At 42.8% G+C, this 22,824-nt stretch overlaps 1 protein-coding gene across 1 annotated transcript in view; it reads right to left on the minus strand.

The window, feature by feature from the left end:
- The window catches only part of SH3BP5 (SH3 domain binding protein 5), a 54,316-nt gene extending 36,263 nt beyond the window's left edge, over positions 1-18,053 (minus strand). Inside the window, exons 1-3 of the mRNA XM_030010439.2 lie at positions 17,902-18,053; positions 15,763-15,825; positions 5,223-5,351 (exon numbers count right to left, since the gene is read on the minus strand). Of these exons, the coding sequence (XP_029866299.1) occupies positions 5,223-5,351; positions 15,763-15,825; positions 17,902-17,982 (273 nt within the window). The 5' untranslated portion in view covers positions 17,983-18,053. The remainder of the gene's footprint in view (positions 1-5,222; positions 5,352-15,762; positions 15,826-17,901) is intronic.
- Positions 18,054-22,824: the final 4,771 nt, after the last annotated feature.

Genomic DNA, 22,824 nt, shown 5'->3' on the forward strand with positions numbered 1-22,824 from the left:
AACATGCATACCCTTCAACATACTGCTCTCTGAACAGTTGCTACAGATGAGTCTTAGTGAAAGATACATATAAATATGACCTAGCACAGATCTTTCATCTGGTTTTGCCTGAAACAAGTTTTCTGACATTCTTTTGTAAAAGCTAAATGAGATGGTGGGGGGGGGGGAGGAGGGAATATTACAAAGCAAAACCGTGTCCCTCCCAAATAACTTCAGTACTAAAGCGGAGCAAAGTATCCACACCTACTCCCAACCTGAGCCAGTACTGGGGACTAAAACTTAACTCCTCACTCCGAAAAAAAAATGCTCAGTAATAGGAGCTAGAGCTTAATTAAAAGCAACACTCCCACAGCTCTTATTGAGGTTAGGGTCACTACAAATGCATGGATTGTTTTATTTGTCGGGGTGGGTGCGAACATGTTTTTATCAGATCTTTTTTCCAGCAGAAGCAAAGCAGAAAGGTAAGTCGTCCTGTTCAGTTTGTCCCTGGGTTCACAAGTGATGACGTACAGCTAACAGTGTTTTAATGGCACCTCTCACCCAATGACTCCAAAGGGCTTTTACTTCCCTTAATGAACTTGGCTTCACAGCAGCCTGACATCTCCACTTTACATGGGAACTAAGAGAGACATGAAGTAATTTATCTACGCCATGCAGCAGCACAAAATCGGCTCCTACCAGCCCAGTGATTTATGCAATAGACCAACTTGCTTTTGCACAGCATCCTGTCCCAGAGCGTGCTGTCGCAAGGGAGGTAACACACTTCTCAAACTCTATTACCTCAGACACTATTGTGCAGGCACTTTCCAGCCCCAGCTGTGCAAAATGCTAAGTCAACAGTGGCTTAAGCCACTCCTTACCTCACAGGCTCAAGACCTACACTGTTGTTTACATTATTAAGGTTTCCTGGCAACTTCACCCTTCTTCCCCATTACCTTCAGGCAAGAAAAGTCTAATCCTCCGATTAGTCAGCCAGGGAAGCAGATTACTAGGAAAAAACAAAACAAAACAAACGAACAGACATGGGAAGATTGATCTTCCCAGCACTTCGAACCTGGACCACCTCCACCTTCTGGATTATAGGAATTTCGTATTGCTGCAACATGGTCATTGCTGTGTACATACACAATCCTCCTCTATATGCCAAGACTCTTCCATTGAACATGTGCATTATGACATAAGTTAAAGAACAACATGAACAGACAATATGCCAAATGCAAAAAAAATTCTTGCAGCAGAAATACATTAAAATTTTATTAAACAACAAATTTGGATCAAAATGCTCCAAAACAGTCAGGTGAGCCTGCAATCAACACAGAAGGCCCACGACTATACCAAACAAGGAATCACAACAAAGCTGTCTTGGCAGAAGTTGCATGAAATCTACAAGGGCAAGAATACTAGCCCGCTCTCACTTCAGTCTCAGCAAAGCCAAATATTACTGCTTTGGTGCCAACAGACAGCATCCCAATTCCCCACGACACCACTTCAGAGGGCAAAGCACTCAAATCCTAATGCTAAGGGGCCATTCTTCTGTCAAAGCAAGTTTCACCCTGAGACAGGCCAAGCTGAAGCTCCCTTGGCATACGTTACACAAACAAGATGCTACAGGACTTTTGCATGGGAGAATTAATTTGTTTTGAATTCACCATCTTCTACCAACACAGGATTGCACCAGATGGAGATAAAGGTGAGTAGGCAAAAGGACTCAAGGTCCTAAAGCTTCTCCAGGGAAGTAATTGAGTCGGAGACCTGTTTTTTGCTGACCCCACATGCAGTGACCTCACACATTTTTAATGAGTTTTATCTTAATAGATGAAACGAGTATTTCCAAAAGAGAATCATGCTGGTGCCAAGTGAAAGCACGCTCCTCAATATGACTAAATACAGCTTGCATCAGGCAACTCACCCTACAACTGACATCTTAAATGCAAGTAACTCTGGACAACTCCTGCATTTCTGCCAAACTAGATGTCATTAATTATGCAGTTCTTTGTTCCCAGAAGACTTCAATTTATAGGTCATATTTTTACTTCCTTTTACTGAGAACAAACAAGAATCTACACTTCCCTTTCTCTTACAAGTACAGTCATGCATTTTTCCCTTATTGTTTAATTAAAGCTGTTTCAGCGACTGAGAACCTTGTGCCTATGGCAGCCTAAAGGCTCTAAAGTAACTGTAAATACAGGAGGAGGAAGACAGGCTTCATAGCCTAGATGTTATTAGAAAATTGAACAGAAAAATACCAAGCTGTTCCCATGCTTTCTCTACAGTTTTACAAATCAAAGTAAAAAGAAAGATGCAGACTGGCATCTAGACATACTAATATTCTGGTACATTCCTCCAGTTTCATATTTGCCTACCCATTCACCGCTTCTCCCCACTTTAATATAGCAAATTTGCTCCCAGTTAAACGGAAGTATTCTAGGCTAAATTAAGACTAGAAAAATTCTTTAGGCAGATGCTTTACTGATGATTGTTACCAAGCTTTCCAATCTCCTGGTTTCCAGATAGATTCACTGTCCTTCAATGCTAATGTTCCTCTTGGCCCTCACATTTTCTATTTCAAGATTTTATTAGACAAAGAGCCAAAGGGAAACCAGAGACCATCTTCCAGCTCTGCCTGCTGAGCAGATACAAAGAAGGAGCCCTGTTCCATGACTGGCTCCATAACACAAAATGGAAAAAAGATGAACAGTTAGAAGAGGAATCCCTGCTTAAACAAACAAACAACCCCCCCCCCCAAAACACAAAACACCCACCCCCCAAAAAAACCACCCCCACCCCCCAAAAAAAACCCAAATCAACCAACCAACCAACAAGGTTCTCAAGAAATTAAAAGAAAATTGAGTGTGTAGCAAATTAGCAGATCTGGTGGGATAAGTAGCATTTAAACCTAGCTAATGACTGAATGGATTGGGAGAAAAATATGGTTCTCTCTAACAAGCCCAATACCCAAATAGTGATTCTACAAATCTAAGGACCTTAAGCAGTTTGGGTTTTTTAGTGCTCTTGCAAAGCACCTTCGAACCAGCATGACTGAATCAACTTCAGTGGCAGCAAAGATCTGGGAATAAAAAAAAAAAACAAAAAAACCCAAACATTTTCAGGACATAATCCGCTGCCTGCTGCAGGACAGAGGACAAAGTTCACTCTCTCAGTGCCTGATGTTACAAACCTCAAAGTCACCTGATTTTTTTGTACTGCAGAGTACACATTTCTACCATTGACTTTTCCAAGTATAACTCTTGAAGTCCTATGCATTCTGTGCCTTACACAGCTATTTATAGTAATAAAGTATAAAATCATACTTGAGGCAGGGTTTTGCAGATTTCTTTTTTTTAATTGAACACACTAATTAACACAATATAAACAATTCTTTGATCTTACTTTGTTACTAACTTCCTCCCTTGCTCTAGCTCACTACCAGTTTATCTCTAGCATACACCATAGGCCCCATGAACAGGGATTCCTTTCAGGGAAGTTACAGATGAGTAGCAGATACCGTGCTTACTGTGCTTTAAAGCAGTTTACCTATTTGCCACGCCACTGCTAGTCTGGAGGATTAAGCCCAATAACCCCCACACACCAACCCCACTGCCTGAGACAACAGCTCCAAAACAATGCCGTGCAATTTAAAGGATCAACATGGTCACATACTATCTTGCATGCCACATCCCATCAACCCTATTCCTGCTTCATCAGCTTTCAAAGCAATGAAGCTTGCGTTCATGCCTCCCTTTTCTATGCCTTGTTCTGAGGATGTATTCTCTTAGAGTCATCGAATGGTTTGGTTTGGAAGGGACCTTAAAGATCACCTAGTTCCAACCCTCCTGCCGTGGGCAGGGACACCTTCCACCAGACCAGGTTGCTCAAAGCCCCATCCAACCTGGCCCTGAACACTTCCAGGGATGGGGCATCCACAACTTCTCTGGGCAACCTGTTCCAGTGCCTCACCACCCTCACAGTGAAGAGCTTCTTCCTTACGTCTAATCTAAATCTACCCTCTTTCAGTTTGAAGCCATTACCCCTTGTCCTATCACTACCTGCCCTTGTAAAAAGTCCCTCTCCAACATGCCCTGCCTTCTCTTACCCTGCGAGTTTACCTTCTGCCTCCTGGCACACACCTACACTACCTTCCTCATCCCTCACCCTCATCCCCTACCTATTTTTACAAACAAAGTCCTCCTCCTGTAATTTTTATATATTTCACATGTGCTACTCCATCTCTCTTTCACTCTCCCCTTGAACACAGTCGCATCCCGGTCACCCAGCCACAGATGCCACTCCACACATACTTCCAGCCGAGCACAGAAGCAGCACCCTTCCCCTACTTCTGCCTCTCCCTGCCTTGAGAGAAAATAGAAGCAGCACCCAGGAACAGCCTCCCTCTTGGGGAAAAAACGAAGACACCAGCAGAACCCATCACAGACAGCAAGCAGAAGCACTGCCTAAGTCACCACACACTCAACTGTCAGCTACTTTTTCCCTAAGGTGAGAAGCTGCCTGACATCTTGCAAGCTTTCTCACTTTCCCCACAGCCAGTAGATCACACCCTTACTTCCACTCCTCATCCTTCCCTTCCTCAGCGACACAGGCCCTTTCCAACCAAAAAACCCTATTTTAGGTGCCTATCAGTAATCAAGTAGTAGTTGGGGCAAGGGAGGTAAGGTCCTGATGACAGTACAGAAAGCAGAGTTCAGTTTCTCCCAAGACCAACACACTTTAGAGCCACATTTAGCACATTCCTGCTTCAGCACAACCTAATCAGTACCAAACCCTGCAGGCTTCCCCAGGTCTGCCCCACTCCAGCCTCTTTCCTAGCAGCTTCCAGTTACAGCCATTTAGCTGCTGAGCATTTTGCTTTAAGAAGAAAAAGCAGATACAGGAAGCCTACACTGTATTTTCAGACAATCACAGCTATTGACAGTAAAGAGCAGGGCTCTGAAAGGCCGTTGATAATGAGGGGAGAACAGAACTAGTCTTTTGCTATTGATAGTTTGCGTCTGCTGTAGCTGTTCCTAGACTGGAGAACACGTGCAGTTGTGGCTGTGAAGAAACACATTTTTGCCATCGATTCACACGGCTGACCTGCAACTCAAGACATAGACCAGTGTCAATCAAGCACACAAGCTTAAGATGTTATTAATAGCGGGAAAGCAATGCAATCAGTATGGCCTTTCCAACTACCAGCACAAGCTCACAAGGCAGAAAGTTCTCACCTGCCTGGCCACCCTCCGAGCTTCCCAGTAAGGTTTAGAGTCTTCTACAGCTTTTCCTATCTTCTTTACCAGTTCATCCAGTTTTACCGTTGCTTCAACCAGCACGGAGCGGAACTTCTGGCGTGCATCCTTCAAAACATTGCAGAAATGAAAGAAAGGACAAAGACAGATTAGAGGTTTAAAAATTATTTCTACCTGTTTGTTCTTACCTTCAGGTTGCTCTTTAGATTCACACACAAGCTGACACATTCGAAACAGTTACTGGCATTTGGACTAAGCCAGAATTTTTCAGTAGAAGTAATAACAGGAACCCAGAACCACATCCGAAAGCTAGCATCCTGGACACCAAATCTTTGTCTTTCAGAGACAGCTTTTACACAAAGCCTGCAATAGCCTGTGCTCAGTGTCACCTCTGGCAGGGTTTCCCAGAGAGGAATAGCTTGTAAATTAATCGCTCAGCGAGGAGGCAAACAGCAGTGTAACAAGTTCTGAGGGGGAGTTCAATGGCAAAGACATCTCATCTAGACAACACTAGAATGGGGCCAGCAGGCAGGCCAAATCCCCACAGCAGGCTGGCAAATCAGCTGGAATCAGCATCTCCTAAACCTTAGCATGTCACACCCCTAGTACTGTTCACCCCAGACCCCAGAGACACCATTTCACAATGCAAACAAAGATGGACAGGATCTGCTTTCTGTAGGAAGAACTGGACACTTCCCACATAGTATATTTTCAAGTCAGCTCCTCTTTCCTTTTATAAACACACCCTACTTAACTTCAATAGCAGCAAAAAACTTCCAGGTTGTCATGGCAAGACTTCCTGCCACAAAAGCCTGTCTTCTCAGCTATGGTTTGTATCAATGGGTAAAGATGCCTACTTTCCATTTGATTGTAATTATTTACTACATTTAAGAAAAGTAAATTCCAGCTACTTCCAAACTGGATGAGTTGCCTTCCTTACATGATTAGCTGAAGCAATTAAAATATTTTCTCTGCTCCACTGAAATTTCCTCACCTTTAAGCAAAGTGATTCTGATTTCGATCTCAGCATCCAACACAGACTCTAAATCAATTGAATTATTGCAGAGAGATGCAAATTCAGGCTGGGACCTGGCCCAGGATTTAAGGAGATGAAGAGGAAGGGCCATGTGAGCTCTTGACAAGCCTTGTAATTCTAATTAGAGAGCAGGATTTATGCAGACTGCTGGAGTGACATGTTGATTATCAGGAAGCAGCTGGCTTGAAGAAGTGCTCTAATTCAGGAGGTTTTTGTCATTATTGTTGAGGATTTCTAGAAGGCACAACTGTTTATTCATTGGAAGATTCAAAATACATTGGAACTTACCACTATGCTCTCAGAATTGGAAAAAACCTGCAATAATACATTAGTTTTTACAAAAAAAAGCAACATACTTGAGTAAAAGCTGCTTTACTTCCTTTTTACTGTTATCTAAAACCTTAACCAGCTTCTTTGCTTCCCTTTTAGTGTTATCAAAAACGTTAACCAGCACTGGTAATATTTTAGTCCAATGCAAACAGCTTTAGATTCTTAAGGTAGTCCAATTTATTCTGAGGAAGTATTCAAATGGGTTAACAAGGTCAAAAGTGGAGAATTAAATGCACATTAAGTTATTATTTTATTAACTCCATTCGAGTCAATAATCTCATTTCTTAGTGAAAGCCTGAATTGTATCGTTCAAACAATATGTATCGAGTCAATGATTTTCTCAGTGAGAAGCGTTTGAATATTTTCAATTAAAGTACTGGTCAATATATGGTTCACTGCTCAAAATGAGTTTCACAAGTAACTGAAATAAGGCTGCAAGCACGATGACTATATTGCAAGAAAAATGTTAAGTACTGAAGTATATTTAACAAAAAAAAAAAATTTTCCTACAAGTGCAGGAAAAAAATTAAAAACGCATTTCTAAATGAGTAAGCCTGAAGGTTTGTTTTTCACTTTCTTTGGGTAAGCTGCATATTAGAATACTAGTTGTGGAAAGCAAATAGTTAAAGAAAAAACATAAATGTATACACATTAGGTAAAAAAAGCCCTATGCAGTGATTCATCAAAAAATTCAGTTCCTATGTTTGTAAGATAAGCACTTGGAACAAAGAAACCATCACTACCAAATCTGTGCTTAGAGACCTACCCCAAATTTATCCATGTAATAATTATGTACACTGTTATCCAATAGGAAAAAGAGGACTAGTCTCCACCTGGAATTAAACAAACAAACCAAAAACCACCAAGGACAGAGCAGTCAAACTAACAGGAACTTCTGTACCCATTAATCTCCCACCAAATCAGCTGAAGCACATACAAATTACTAAACTGTAACTAATCCTGTAACTGTCACCCAAGGAGGCAGAGGTCTTGCAAATGGTTAAGCACACGGTTATCCATGAGCACAGCCCCACTTCACACAGTAGCTAGTTACACAGAATAGGGAGCTTCAGCTGAAGAATATACTGATGTGAACTTCCAGTTCATCATTTTCCCCAAAAGATGCCTGCTTCCTATTTTGAGGCTTTATTTGGGTCTGACCATCCTCATTTTTTTCCAGTGAAGAACAGTAACGAAAACCAAAACACCCTGGAACTTTACACCCATGTCATCCATCACATGACTTATTTTAAATTACATTTATTCTCAGGCTCCTGACTGTCAGGAACACAAGCCTGCAGGCTCTGCCACCTTCTGCATGAGCGAATACGCAGATGCTCGTACTCTGCTGGGATCAGTCCCCCTACCAAAGGTTTCCAGCCATCCCCTTTGGACACAGCAACAAGATGCTGAGGTCTCTGAAAAGCTGTAATGCCAAACCCATGCCCTCTCCTGCGCTACACGCACCACTTTTACTCTTCGCTAGCCCCAACTACACTACAAAAGCAAACGACCCCACACTGTGTATCTACACCATGTGCATCCACACCACCCAGCCTCCTCAATCCAAACGGATTCAGCTCTCATGGTCGCAGTGACCACGACTCCTGTCCGGGAGCTGTAGCAACATCTCCTACGAGCAGGGGCACAGCTCCCTCCTGGAAACGTGCAGCCGCACTCAGTGCATCGGCTCAGCGTGTCGGACCTGCCACGTGCTGGCAGAGCATCTGTACAAGTCACCACCGTTGGGACAGTGCAGAATTCCCCTGGCAGGTGCCCCTGGGGAAGTTTAAGTAAGAAATACAGGTGCAGCAGCTATTTTTACTCTTCATGTGAAACCTGGGAGGTCAGAAGCACCAAGGCAATTGCGCCAGGAGCACTGGGCTTGGTGCACTTGCTACTTACGTGACATGAAAAGCGCATCTGTGGTTCACGGGAAGGATGGGCCTGTGATCAAGGCAATAACTTGGGAATCAGTTTAATTCCCTGCTCTATGTCTGGCTTCCTGTGTTACTGTCAGTGAGACACTTTGACCCACATGTGAAGTGGCTCAAAGCTATAAATCTTCTTAATAGTGTTTTCCTTAAGAATGCTCAGTCAAAAACTTAGAGGCTCAGGAACAGCACAGCAGTGCAGTTCCTCCATGGTCCCCTGCACGAGGGAAGCCTGACGTCTGTGTTAGGAAGACAACCACACCACCTTCAACTTACTTATCAAGTTCTCTGGCGTGATGTGCCTCCCTGCAAGCGTTACTATTTAACTGCCAAACTCTTGCTTCATTCAGACCTTTACCTAGCACACACGGACAATAGAGAAAGGAAAAAACAACAATTCCTGCAACTTGCTGGCGCGTGCAAAACTGAGACAGCGCAGCATATGCCATGCAACTTTTCTAGCACAGTCCTCAATTCCCAGTTCCTGTATTTCAGTTCCTTGAAAGATGGTGCTTTCCCAACAGAAATGCTAGTTATTGATAAAAGCAAGTATGCAGCCTTATGTACAAACCCTGTGAGTCACACACACTATTTCTGGAGGTTTTTTTTAAAAAAAAAAAACAAAAAAAAACCACACACGGGTTTGTTTTTGTTATCACTGCACTGAATACATACACAGAGCACATAAACTGTAACAGAAGCAATGCAACTGACAAAAAACATCTCAAACTCCCAGACAACATTTCAAAAGCACATCTTCCTCTCTACTCACTCACAATCTTCCGTGATCTTTTTTAAGAACACCTTGTTACTGATTTTGCAAACAGAAAGGCAATATTTAAAGCTGACTGGCTAACATTTCCAACATTTTCTCCCTCCTATTTGCTCAAATGAGATTATGATAAACCTTTTTAAAGCTAGACACAAGCTCATTAAGGCACTTCACCCTCAACATGTGTCGCAAGGTGCAAAAAAAAAAAAAAAAAAAAAGTGAGAACTTTCAACTGCTATTTAAGTTATAGTCTTAATAACTAGACTCTCACTACCTAGGTGTTTGTCATACACACACTCTAACAAGCGTAGCACTTCGTGCATCACATGAACAGCTGCAGATTACTTTTCAGCATCTTGTTCTACGGCTGCAAGAGCTCCACTCTCATCAGCTTTCTTCCTGGACTTTTCTCCCAAATGATAGATTTCACAAGCACAGTTTTAGGGAGCATGCCAGACTTATACCCCACATATGCTTTTGCTGCAATAGTTCATTATTAAAAGCAGATTTTGTTTCCAGTAACTTGCTGTTGGGCAGCTACCTGCTACTGCACCAAAAGAGGGACAACACTTAATGACAGGCCATCCATACAGCAGCATTTTGGAGATCCACCCTCAAATGTGGAAAGAAACTAGAATACAATTTTACACTTAAGCTGCACATGCTGGAGAATAAAACATGCTTGTTTTCCTTTCTCATAAGTGATGGTGATGAGCTAGAGTTAGATGCCAGATGACAGGCAAGTAACTACGTCTGCCCATCAAACAAAGCGTGTATTTTCAAACATTTTGCTTTTTAAAATGAACTTAACACATCAACCAGGTATGAAGCATCTTAGTACCAAGCACATCTAAACTTCATTTACAAAGGTTGTCCTATTACCTTGCTGACAATTTGGTGTGCAGAACCTCTGACAACCCATTAAACCAGCCTGGGAGGTGCATGGGAAGTGAAATTGCTGACTGAGAGATGGGCTTCATCTACTTCCAAGAGGCAGGCAGTATCCATACCTGCCTTCCTCTGCTACAGGTCTCTGTAAAAAAAGCTGCAGAAGCTCATTCCAAAGTTAAAACAGCATCAGGATCAACCATGGCCAAGTGTGAAAGCAGGTAGGCTTCCCAATTAACATTCACACCAGACAGATGCACATGCATGTGCCCAGAAATCTGCCTCAGAGCATCGAACAGGTTAATAACATCTTTAACATCTATTTGGTGTCCGAGAAGTTAAAGTAAACCAGACTGACTACCAAACCTTATAAAAACGAAGTACAAGGAAGGAGTTAAGTAACATCTCAATTTTAAGCATGGGGAAAAGTTTTTTTTTTTCCACACAGCTACTAATTTGCCATCTAAGAACAATCAAAATTGGCATTTGGAAATTGCTCTAACCTCCTCCTTGCAGATAGTTACAGACCAAAACTACAAAAAACCTGGTATTTTTAGTCCTCTTAGAAGAAAGGAGAGGAAAGCAGGCAGGGGTAGGCACTGGTGCTCCTTCCAAAACAAGATTTCTCTGCCTAACCTTTTTTCTCTCCCTTAGGCTAGAAACCCATCTCTGCTTCAAGAATGTGAATCAAGTAAAGCCCTTTGACTCACTCAGGCGACAAAATCTTTCCAGAGCCATAGCAGAGGAAGAAGCCTTCCCTTACTCATCCATGGGTGAAAGCAGAAGGCAAAACAACAAGCAATCCACACACAGGAGCCATTTCCTATGGAAACAAGTAGATTGTAAAGAGACATGGAAAGATTTGTTCTGCTAGTGCTGGACAAGTCCATCATGCATGTATATCACACTCCAAAAACCAGCAGCAACACCAGCCAGCAAGCTGTTTCTCCCCTATCTGTGTACTCTTTTATGGACACTGGAAAATGCTGCACAGGGGTGCTGATAAGGCAGCAGATGTTTCTACAGACAGATGTTTCTCCATGCCAAGCAGCCGTGCTCAGTATGAGATTTCTGCCACCGACAGGCCATTTTTCTAAAACTTGAAAGACTGAGGATTTTTTTTAAAAGTCTACTTAAAATTCTTGTGTGTGACAGCGTATAAAGCTTAAGCTTTACCCAAACCCAAGTATTTTAGTGAGGAAGTGAGAAGAGCAACTCTAAATAAACTAGCCCTTCCCCTTCTGAGAGGGGTTCAAATGCTGACAAGACTCACAAGTGAAAGAGCACCATAGCTGATACACCCCTTTCCTTTGACTCTATCCGACACCAACCCAGGGTGACCTTTAGGATAAATCCAGGACTAAAAGTAACACAAAGTCTTGCAGATCAGGACTAGAGGATCTAGGCAAGCATACAAGAAGGATCCTAACCAGGGCCTACTCATAACAAGCGTGGCTGAAAGCAGTGCTGTTCAGCTCTAGTTTTCATGTGCCGTTGTCTCCCCTTAACAAACATTGGCAAGCTCATAGCTCCAGCAGCACAAAAACTCTCTCTAACAAAAACCACATTTGGGATAGCTGGGATTCCAGTGGTAATTTTAATGGTATGTGCTGTATTTCCCTTCCCTGCAATGCTGCCAGAGGGTCCGTGGGTGAATTTGTTACATCTGAATTGTACTTCCAGGAGCCGGTCAAAGACGTGTAGGAATTAGCCGGACAGGCAATTCGTGCACATTTGCTAAGTACATTTGCAACTCCTGATGTGAGTTCAGATGGAGATGCATTTCCAATAAACAGGAAAAAAGCTCAAATAGCAAGGCGCCGCTCTAACTTGCATTTGGCCAAAACATACTTGTATCTCCATCGCAAGATGTTTCCCCCACCTCTTCACAGACACTTCAAACATAAACAGGGACGTTAGAGAAGCCAAGTGTTAAATCCCTCAGAGGACCCTTATCATCCTTTCGCTGTGTCAGTAACGCTCAGTGTTGTACTTAGTATGAGGAGCATTATGGATTTTAAATCAAGCCTAATCAAAGATTCATTAACAGGCAATACATTAACACAACATATAACTACCATCCGCTCAGTGCCCTTTAGCAGCTCCACAACTCCTGAACAGGCTGCGAGCAGCATCAGGTCAGGATATTTCTCCAGGGTTTAATAGGATAGGTCAAAAGAGCAAAAAATGAGTAATTATATCAAGTAGAAGAATAGAAGTAGCCAACTTCAATGCATCTAAGTCATGCCACGCATGCAAACTCACCCCTCTCACACGTGGCTTGGGTGCAGAACTTATTTTAAAAGGTAAAAAAAGGCAGGCTGATCAACTTAAAACAGATCACATGGGAGTGTGGGTGCAGAACTTTTTTTCAAAAAAAGAAAAAAAAAAAAAAAGGAAGGCTGATCAACTTCAAAAACAATTCCCCATTTTATCACCTCTGTGAGCAGCAAATGCCAGTATTTTCTACATCATTCAAACACGGACAAGTCTGTGGTGACACCAAGAGAGTGTAGCCTCAAAATCCTAGAAGCCTCAACTGATTTCAGTCCCGTAACATTTCCATCAGGTAAGGCAGCATTTTTACTTCTGTTTTGCGATGCAGACCTGAAGCACAGTGAGAACAAGAGCATGGGGTTTAGAAGCATTTAACACCTACAGGCTTTTTTCCCAGTTAATGGGAACTGGAGACGGTCAGCAGTCCCATTTAGAGCGACTCGTGCAAAGGTACAGGAGGTCCAGAACAGACTCGCAGTACTTCGATGCCACAAGGTTACTCTTCCTGCTTATCAGAGAGTACATCAAGTCACAAAAACACAGGTGTCTTTTTCTGAACTTCCTTCAAAGAAACATACATTCTACTCAAACACTCCTGTTGCTTTTCCAGATTATTCTGGGAAAAAAATTCAACAGTGGCAATGTATGGACCACAAAGTAATGCTAGAGGAATCTGGCAATCAGCATCTTGTGCGGTAAATAGCCTAATGATACTGTCTATGTTCTCATGAAAGTCAACTATGATCAGATACTGAAAAGATGAAGAAAATAACAATAGAAGAATAGGATAAGTATAACTCCATTTTCTGGTTAAAAAAACCCCACATCTTCCTTCTAATGGAAGATCTTGCAATAGCAGCAACTCCACAAACCAGGAAGGGGTAACAAGAGGGACCCAAAGCAGCTAGTAACAGCCAAAATAGCAAATCTTCAAAGGCAAACTCAGCATGGCTCTTCCAGAAACCCACGTTTTCAGCAGCATTCAAGGATTTTGGAAGTCTTTGAAGCAGAACGATCCCAGTTCTAAACTCCCCCTTTCAAACTCTGGATTTATCCTATAAGGCTGCTTGGCAAAGCTTTCTTTTCTTGTCCAGAGTATGAATGCAGGGACTTTCTTCTAACCACAAGTGTTGGGTTTTGGTGGGGGGTTTTTTGTTTGGTTTTTTTTTTTAATATCTTTCCTCTAGAAATGTCGTAAGTCCATTTAAAATGCATTTATCAACATGTATATCAATTAAGCCTTGCTTACATCATTCAACTGCATTTGCCCTCAAAATTTAAGCAGCTCAACAGTAATGAAAATCTTTCTGTATTAAAAATTATGCAGTTGCATTATACCACAAACTCGCTTCAATCCAATAAGATTTTTGGATGCAAAACGAAGAGGAAACGTTCACGAAAGCATACTGTTGATATTTCAACTTAATTCCATCAAACACTGCTTACAGTAAGTACTACAGACAGATCTGCAGTAAACATTTAATGACATAGAGGTAGAAAGCATCACATAATCATTCTCTGCATTATCTGACACCTAATATTTCTTAGACTAAGTAAATAAGCAACAGTGTAAGATCGAGCTAATGTGGAAACACTGCTCTTATTTACCATTATGAATCTAGGAGCCTTTCAGCCTCTACAGCTCAGCACGTGAGTCACACACACAGTAGCTACAAATCTCCAGACTCTACAAACTCTTGAACACATGAATAATTTTAATCAACCAGTGAAATCCCATCTTAAGTCATTGGGACTTATTTCATGAGTATGCATTTGCATTATTATTACTATTCTATCTGCTTCATAATATGTCCTCAGTGCAAGGTTATAACAAGATTAATGAAATCCAGGCAACTATCCATAGAACCATCTTTCAATTTCAGTACCTCAGCATGAAATAAGGAGACTGAAAAAGATATATGTAATGAATTTTTTTCTTTAATATATGTATATAAAGAGTCCTGAACTCCATTTAATTGGTACTGTTGCAGACTAGCATACTGATTTTTAAAGTTCACTCATAAAATTTAAATAAAGCTAGTGACACTGAACAGTTTTCACAGCTGAAATATAGTTTAATTTTGCATAACAAAGAGTCCCCCATTCCACTAAGTTTATTTGCCAATAAATTCATGATCTACATGCCGCAAAGCACAGCAAATGCAAACAAGTAGGGAGAAGAAAATAGCCACGTGACAAGGCTGCTTTGTTTCCAAAGAAGTTCATAACCCCATAACCTCTTTGGTGCATACAGTAGATACCCCAATATTTTAAAATACTACCAGGAACCATCCCATGCTCCAGGTACCCATCTCATGAAAACACACATACAAGGGGAAAAAAAAAAAAAAAGAAAAAATCAAACACAGACTTTGACATTTTGAAGATGCAGAACAGAAATCTATAGATGTACTTTTAGAATATGTTCATCACTGCAATCTCACCATGTTTTTATATGGTATTCAAAATACTGTAACGTTATCAAAATTATTTAGGATGTAAAGTAGCTTTTTATGCCAGTTTTCCTTTAGCAGCATATTCATCTTAAGAGTTACACTGGCTTTACCTTCTTTGTTTTGCAGTTAACAAAAGAAAATTTAGACACACAAGTAGGACAGTTTGTTTTGACTTGTTATTAGATCAAAAATGCTGAGCCTTCCAGAATAACTACCAAGTAGCTGAAGCTCAAATTTGGGGCTTTAGAAACAATTTCTTCAGAACCTTCCATTAGCTTTTTAAGTGTCCAAGAAAACCTCTTTTTCCAACTAGGAAGCCTTTTCCTTCAAGTCCTTCAACTTTCTTTCATTACTTTCCCTACTCCAAGTAACGACAAAAAAGGTAAAACTAACAAGCTAAAAAAAAAAAAAAAATAGCCACCAAGGAGGAGAACCTGGCAGGTAATTGTACGGCAAAGACCTCTTAACCAAATAAACTTTCACTGTCTATAATCACAAGAACGCAAACCCCAAACGGTGACTTGTAAAAACAGAACTTGTCTAATTTTAGTTTCGAAACCTAAAAATAGGGTTTGGCAGTATGGGGGGGGGGGGGGGGGGGGTTCTCCACATAGGGTTTTTACACTGTCAGCATCCCTCTACCTTCTCCCTTCCTGTTCCAGCTGTTAGCTCAATTCACACCTTTAAAAAAATCATCACCAGACTCTCGCTGCCAAATTACCATTCAGGCTGGCACAATTCAGGAGGGAACCTATTCAAAAATACTGTTCTGTTGCTCACAAAATCCAACATACACACAAGGAAAATGCAAGGATGAATTCTGTACCTCCAACTCCGTCTCTCTGCGATTGATATCATCTGTAGATTGATTTAGTTTTTCCAGCTCTCCCTAGAAAGAAAGAAAGGTCAAATGCACATTAAGAAATCAGGGGAAAAAAGCATCTGAGAAGGCTCATTCAGCACCCCCACTGAAAGCTCACAAGGGCTGTGGCTTCCAAATTCAGTGAAAAGAGGAAACCTTGAGACATGTAGTCTTCTATTTTGCTACTTGTAAGAAAAATAATCAGAGAAGCTCTATAGTTTTATTTTAAGGCAGTACATTTCCTGTCCTGGCTTATTCCTCACTATTAAAAATAAACATAAGGTACAGTAAGTTCTGTCTTGTTAATCAATATAGTCAGTATCTGCTAGTTTCCAGATACACACCCCTCGCCAAAAGGATTAGCATAAAGTTAGTACTGTCACAGCAAACATACAGTGAAAGCACAGCATTGGTAAGAACTGTGTCTTGCAGCACGAGAGGCATTTTACTCTGGATTTTGGCAAACCATTTTAGAACACAACCAGTCAACGGGACATATGATTATGTTTACTTAGTCTGCGTTTGTGCCAGCATTTTGATCTCTTAACGGCAAAAACAAAGGTGTTAAATCCCTTGAATAAATATTTACTAGAGGTGGTGTTGGCATGAATGAAGTTACTGTAAAAACAAAGCTCATTCTTAATGACTTTCTTACCACAAAAAGCAACCCTCAGGAGCAGGCTCCAATAGCCTTCTTTAATTGAGCAACATGTGAAATCCTGTGATTTCAACAGGAGTGTTCTCTAACTCAAACGTTATTTAATTTTCAACTGGCGTAACAGAATCCACCTTGAAATGTTTAGCTGTATAAACCAAACACTGTAAATTGATTGTCACTTGAGCCATTTCCCACTAGATTACAAGAATGAGTCTGGTTACAATCAGAAGATAATTAATTGCAACAGTTTAGTTCTCTTATCCTCGGAGGTCAGATTTCATTTCCAGCTCCTAGGATATGGAAGATACATGTCTGCATATCCATGTTTTCCGAGGCAGACACTCATACAAAAATTACCTAATTGCCTTCTACTGTGAGGCTAAGAACATTATGGCTCTCACGGAGGCAGACCCAGCAGCCTGTTTTTTTCAACCAAACAGAAAACTCAACAAAAACGCTGTTTTGCCAACAACGTTCAAATCAGGTATGTGGAAACGTGTTGCAAGCTGAAGAACCTAAGGCCAAAATTAGATCAATAGGCACTAAGGGAGCTCAGCTTCTCAAAATCAGGGCAGTAACAGGCTAGCTTTTGGCCGAGGGCCTCGCTCTGTGCAACCGTGTTTCGTGAATTTTGCAACTGCTCTGCTCGGCCCTGGAAAAGAAATGCTCACAATGGAGAAAAGAATGACAATTACAGCAAGGAAGGCCCTATGCCAAGGATCCATCCTCTCAGCAACGTACACACATGCTTACATTCGCTCACGACAAACGGTCCCAGCAACGCTGGAGGCAAAAGCTGTAAATCTGCAGCGACCTAAAAATACGTTTCATTTCAGGGACCACAGCATGCTGAAGTTTGCGCCAGGCAATTGGGCAAGATGCAATTTGGGGGAGAAAAGGTTTGTTTAGAAACCATGCAAGAATAAAAAGCACTTCGGAAGGCATTCATAGAAAGGAAACACCGCCTTCCACCAAAGCTCCTTTTTTAAACAAATAGAACTAATTTTTAAAATCCATGTTTTTCCCCCGTTTATGAATTTCTGAGCACCAGCCCCGTTTTACGAGCAAGGTCACGCTGTCGCGGTCAAAAATATAAAGCGGAGGGGGATTTCAGCAGGAGAAGGCGGCAGGACGGAGCCCGGCGCTGCCCGGGGCCGGGGCCGGGCAACCGAGGGGCCGGGCCGGGCCGGGCCGCCCCGGGGCCGCTCCCCCCGCCCGCGGCGGGGGCCGAGACACCCGGGGCCGCTCCGCACCGCCGCCCGCCACAGGCAAATACCTCCGTCGGGGCGCGGGTGTGTATATACGTATATACCTATGCACTTAAAAAACAAAAACAAGGGGGAAAAGCAACCATTATAACCATTATTATATACATTATATATGCATTAAATTAAAGAATTCAGGCCCGCCCCCGGAGAGGGGGGGCACGGCGCGGCGGCTCTCACCTGGATGCGGGGGTCCACCTCCTCCTCCTCGGGCCGCGGGCCCTCCTCGGCAGCTCGGCCGCGCCTGCCCACCGGCTCCATGGCGGCGGCGGCGGCTGCCGGCGCCTCCCTCCCGCTCCGCTCCGCCGCTGCCGCTCCCGGCCCCGTTCCCGTTCCCGGCCCCGCCTCCGGGGGGAACCCCTCCCTCAGCACCCCCCCACCCCCCCCGGCTCTTTGTGTCTTCGCACCGCAAGGAGGAAACGAGCGCAAAATTGCGGGGTTTCCTTTTTTTTTTAACCGTCCTCCCCCCCCCCCCCCCCCCTTTTTTTTTTGTGTGTGTGTGTGTTAACGCTTGGGGTTTGCCGTCCTCACCGCCGGGCAGAGCAAGTGCACGCCACTGCAGTGCGTGAAACCAAAACGAGTAGTTTTCAGGTGGGGGGAAACGCCGATGAGACCTTGCCTGGCTTTTTTCTTTTTTGACACCTCGCCCCCCCCCCCCCGGCGTCTTTCCTCTATTTCAGGCTCTGCTGGGGGCTGATGTGTCTATGGGGAAGAAAAGGGGAGAGAAAGGGGGGAGATAATAAAGGCACTTTCAACAACCTTGAAAATTCAAGTGAAAACCAGATTTCTATTGTGTGGCAGCTAGGCAAGCAACCTACTGGATATATACCTACTGGATGCAGCAGCAAAGAACATGCTAAAGACACGTCCTTTTGTTGTCAGTAAAAAGGAACTTCTCGCAAGAAGCACTGATGCTATGTACATGCATGGACCCTGGCTAGCAGAGCAGTTCAGATTAGGGCCTCCTTAATCATGGTGGCAGTGCCCAGACTGGCACCCAAACACTAACGGGAAAAGAGTGGGCAACCCTTCTGACTAGCAGTGTACCAGCAGAGATCAGCTCCAGCCCCTCTTCGTCTCACTGGCCTCGGGCGCAGCTGAAACCCCTTCTGCGGGCTGCAGCAAAGAAAGAAAATTTTAAACAATTAACTTTCTCTTCCCTTCTCACAGCAACCCCAGAGACTAACAGCGCATTCCCTCGCCGTTGAAAAGGAAAAACATGATGCTTTGTCTTTTCCCTCCTCAAGACGCAGAGAAGACAGTCCCATCAAAGCACATGGGCCAGGCTACCCTCCTAGGAAAAACAAAGCAAGAAGCGGCAACTGGCTGGGCCAAGGCCCTCCGTCAAATCACACCAACCACACTGGCCCGCTTCCTCACTCCCTCTGGGCGGATAACAAGTCATTTCAAACAGATGAGGAATATACCTCCACCTTAAAAGTATCACTTTTGATTTAACCCTGGTTTTGTTAGAAAACTCCTCAAAAGATTACACAAAATAAAATTAAAATGGAAGTTTAGATGTGGTGGAGAAGCTTCCTTTGTGAGACTGGAGATGAAAAAAAATCTCAGCAAAGCACAAGAAGATAAAAAAGCACAAGAAGGTAAAAAAGGAGGCAAAAGAAAAGCAGTCAAGCTCTTCCAAACACTGTAAAGCAACAAAAAAAAAAAGGGGGAGGGAGAAAAAGGAGAGTGGCACAAACATTTGAAAATAGTATAAACATGCAAAGTGACACCAACAAACTAAAATAATCAAGGAACAGAGGAGGTGTTGCAAAAACGCAGATGGGTTGTTTGCAACATCTTCATTTCTCACAGCAGAAGAAATCATGTAAAAGGAACAAAAAAACCCAAATCAGCCAAAGCTAAGTGTTTTACTGCTGTCCATTAAGGGAATTCGATGTGTACACACAGCCAGAGGTTCCCAGGGCCCTGGAATCTCTCATCCCTGGCGTGCTGTGGCACACGCCAAGACCGTGGTGGTCGAATGTCCAAAGTTACCATCCTAAAAAAGCATAGAAAACACAAAGCAGCATATGGAAGGGTTAATGCTGGCAATCCAACTGTTATGGCTTACATTTCTAGAAAACAAAGCTACGTAAAACAGCTACTGCAGCTATGCCACGTTTCTCCAAAACCTACGCAGTCTGACCTATGGCAATGTCACGCAAAGCACTGCCCGCTGCTTGGGGTACGGAAACACTCCTGCGCAGACATGCTCTCCCGGAGGGATCTGTCATTTTTGTGCGAGGACCCTGTTCTTCCATTGCCACCATGACAGTCCCCATGATTGTCACAGCTCAGAAAACCTGCAGCCAAATTCATCAATCTGCTACCATCGAGGCAGAGCAAGCTGTTTCTTTCCTCAGTCGTACAGCGGAATTAGCATGTTGGGAGAGCTGCCTGCAGAGCTTAGCACTGTGCAAGAGGCGGTATGAATACACAGGCCCCTTTCCCCACGGCTCTGCAATCTCACAGAGAGCCCCAAGGCCATTGAGATCATTTTATATCAAACCAATACATCAGAAAGATTTATATATTAAAAAATCACTGAAGAATGCACATGTCATACACGTCTGTCACCACTTCAGATGTCACTAAGGCATAAACAGAAAAGTGGCCTTAGGGAAAGGGAAAGGGAGACTACTCAGTACACATGAAGATCAATAAAAGACTCAAGAATATTATTTGCATGCTTAGTTTTCTCTTCCCCATGAAATAGTTTTGGCTGAAACCGCTGTCACACGCAAAGGGCATCCAAGGAACAATGCTGCACAGCATGTCGGCAGGCTTCATGCTCTGCTTAAGCCAATACGGTGCAAGAAGTCAGCTACGGACGATGGCCTTTGGGCATTACTTTTGCCAAGTCATGAGTGATCTCGTCCCAGCAAATCTCTCCTACACCATCTGTTAAAGGCCAGACACCTCCCCAGCCCCACCCCACCCCCAGAAAGCTGGTCATGCTGACCTTTTTGCTTCCCCCACATGCGCCAAGGCGGCTGATTAAAGCCTGCACGAGGCTCAGCTGAGACACTCTGTGCTTTCTCCTGTATCAATATTTCAAAACCCCGGTCCCAAGCATTCAATATTTGAACAAAGTACTGTGAAGTTGAGGCAGGAAGAAACAGCTTGCTCTTTCACTAATGGGATGCCAGAGTGGCTGCAGCGGAGAAGTAGCCCAGACCTGCCAAGCTGGGCTGCAGCTTGACACGAGCTATGCCGGAGATGGTACAGCTCACCTAAAAAGCACAAGGAGAGGTACCGGCGCAGGAAGAGCCACGATCCAAGTTACTTCAACAACCGATTTAACTGCACCAGGCAACACCAGTGTTGCGACATGACAGCAGGCATTTGGGGTACAAGCCTTCTCATTAACACCAGATCCTGGAGCACAGAAACTCCTGGGCAAGGGTGATGCTCTGGCCAAGAGTACTGCTACAGTCTTACTTTGGAGGGAAGTTGTTAGATAACCTCATTTTTTGGTCCCACGGAAATCCTCAGTGTACAGGCAGCATTTGACAGGGAAAAGAGGGAAACATCTGTACTTTGAGGGAGGAGTACAGAAAGGAATTCTCTCCCTCATTCTGGAGGATAGTTTGTAGATTAGGTATTACATCTCTGAATAGACATTGGGGAACTAGAAGTTGCATTTTAAATAAAATCAGCTGGGAAGAAGTATGCATTAGTGAAGAAACGCTTGGGGAAATGTACTAATGACTCTAGTTAATTTAGGGGGGGGAAATCAAAGTGAATGGGTAGTATAATTTTACATATATTTGATAATGGCAGATTCTGAATGGATTTTAAGGAAGGGTTGGGGTTTTTTCCAAATCTCATCTTACATTCAAATTTCTGCTCATACTTGCCCTCAATGCTTGCTTCTGCCCAAGCACTAGAGGCAAGGGCCTAAAACACAAATCAAAGTTACTTTTCCTTCCTCAGAAACAAGTATCTCCTCTTTTTGAACACTGATAGCGTATTGAGCAGCATTCAGGACTAATTAATGCACATTTGATGACTGAAGACACATTTGCAGTTCATGGAAACCTTTGTGGAGAAAACAGCCTGAGAGACAGAGCGTTGCTTACAATGCTGCCTCTCTCTTCAAGGGGACTGGAGAAATAGTTCTGCTCTGAAAAATTCTTCTGCTTTCATTGATTATGATGCCACAGGCTAACTTCCAATTGGCTTCAAATATTGAAGCACTGTTGCAATTTGGTTTTAAATAACTTACCATCAAACAAACACAGAACTATAAACAGTCCAATTCTAAGGAGAAAAAAAATTGTATAAAACATAGCCCCCAAAATACATTTATGGACATAAAATCCTCCATGTAACTTCTTAACTGAATTAATCCTGAAGACCAGTTTGCCATACTGACTTTTGCAATGTAACACCAGAAATTAGTTTAGCTCAGGGAATCTCTCATTTAAAAACAAAGCCGCCATCTCCCTTTTCCAAACTGCAGCAAGGACATTGCTCTGTCAACATTCAAACCCCATATGCTTTCCTCATTTTCAGAAGTATATTGCATGCATTCGAAACATTTTTAAACGTTAAGTAGGATCTTGCCCACAGTCACAGTACATTTGAAGATCTGGTCCTCCATATCTTAATCTTTGATAAGAGGCTAAGCACATACTTTTTTTGAAGATACGCACTGCATTTATGGGAGATTTTAAATTCCCTGGATGCACATGCAGGGTATTAAATGCTTAAGAATTGGTCAGAATCAAAACTTCCTCTGGCTTACTTCTCAAGCAAATTTTCATGCTTCCATACTCACAGTGGCAGTGGCGGCATGCTTGTGCTCTGCGTTTTAGGAAGTGCTAAAAATCAATTATCTTTTTTACACCAGTTTGTATGATGCTATCACCTTATGAACTTGCATACAAACGATGAACGCAAAGACACATTAATGGAGCTTGAGCATCTATGGTACAAGAAGTTGTAGATTTTCCCGCCTACAAGGAATGTGTTTAAAGAAAAAGCTACTTCCCAAAATACCCTTTAATTTCACTTCTTTTTAACAAGCACCATTTAAGGATGATTAAAAATACCCTCTAGGCTTCACAGGGCTACAAAGAAAGGAGGCACATT

Source organism: Aquila chrysaetos, chromosome 3, assembly GCF_900496995.4.
Source record: "Aquila chrysaetos chrysaetos chromosome 3, bAquChr1.4, whole genome shotgun sequence".
Taxonomy (NCBI): Eukaryota; Metazoa; Chordata; class Aves; order Accipitriformes; family Accipitridae; genus Aquila; species Aquila chrysaetos.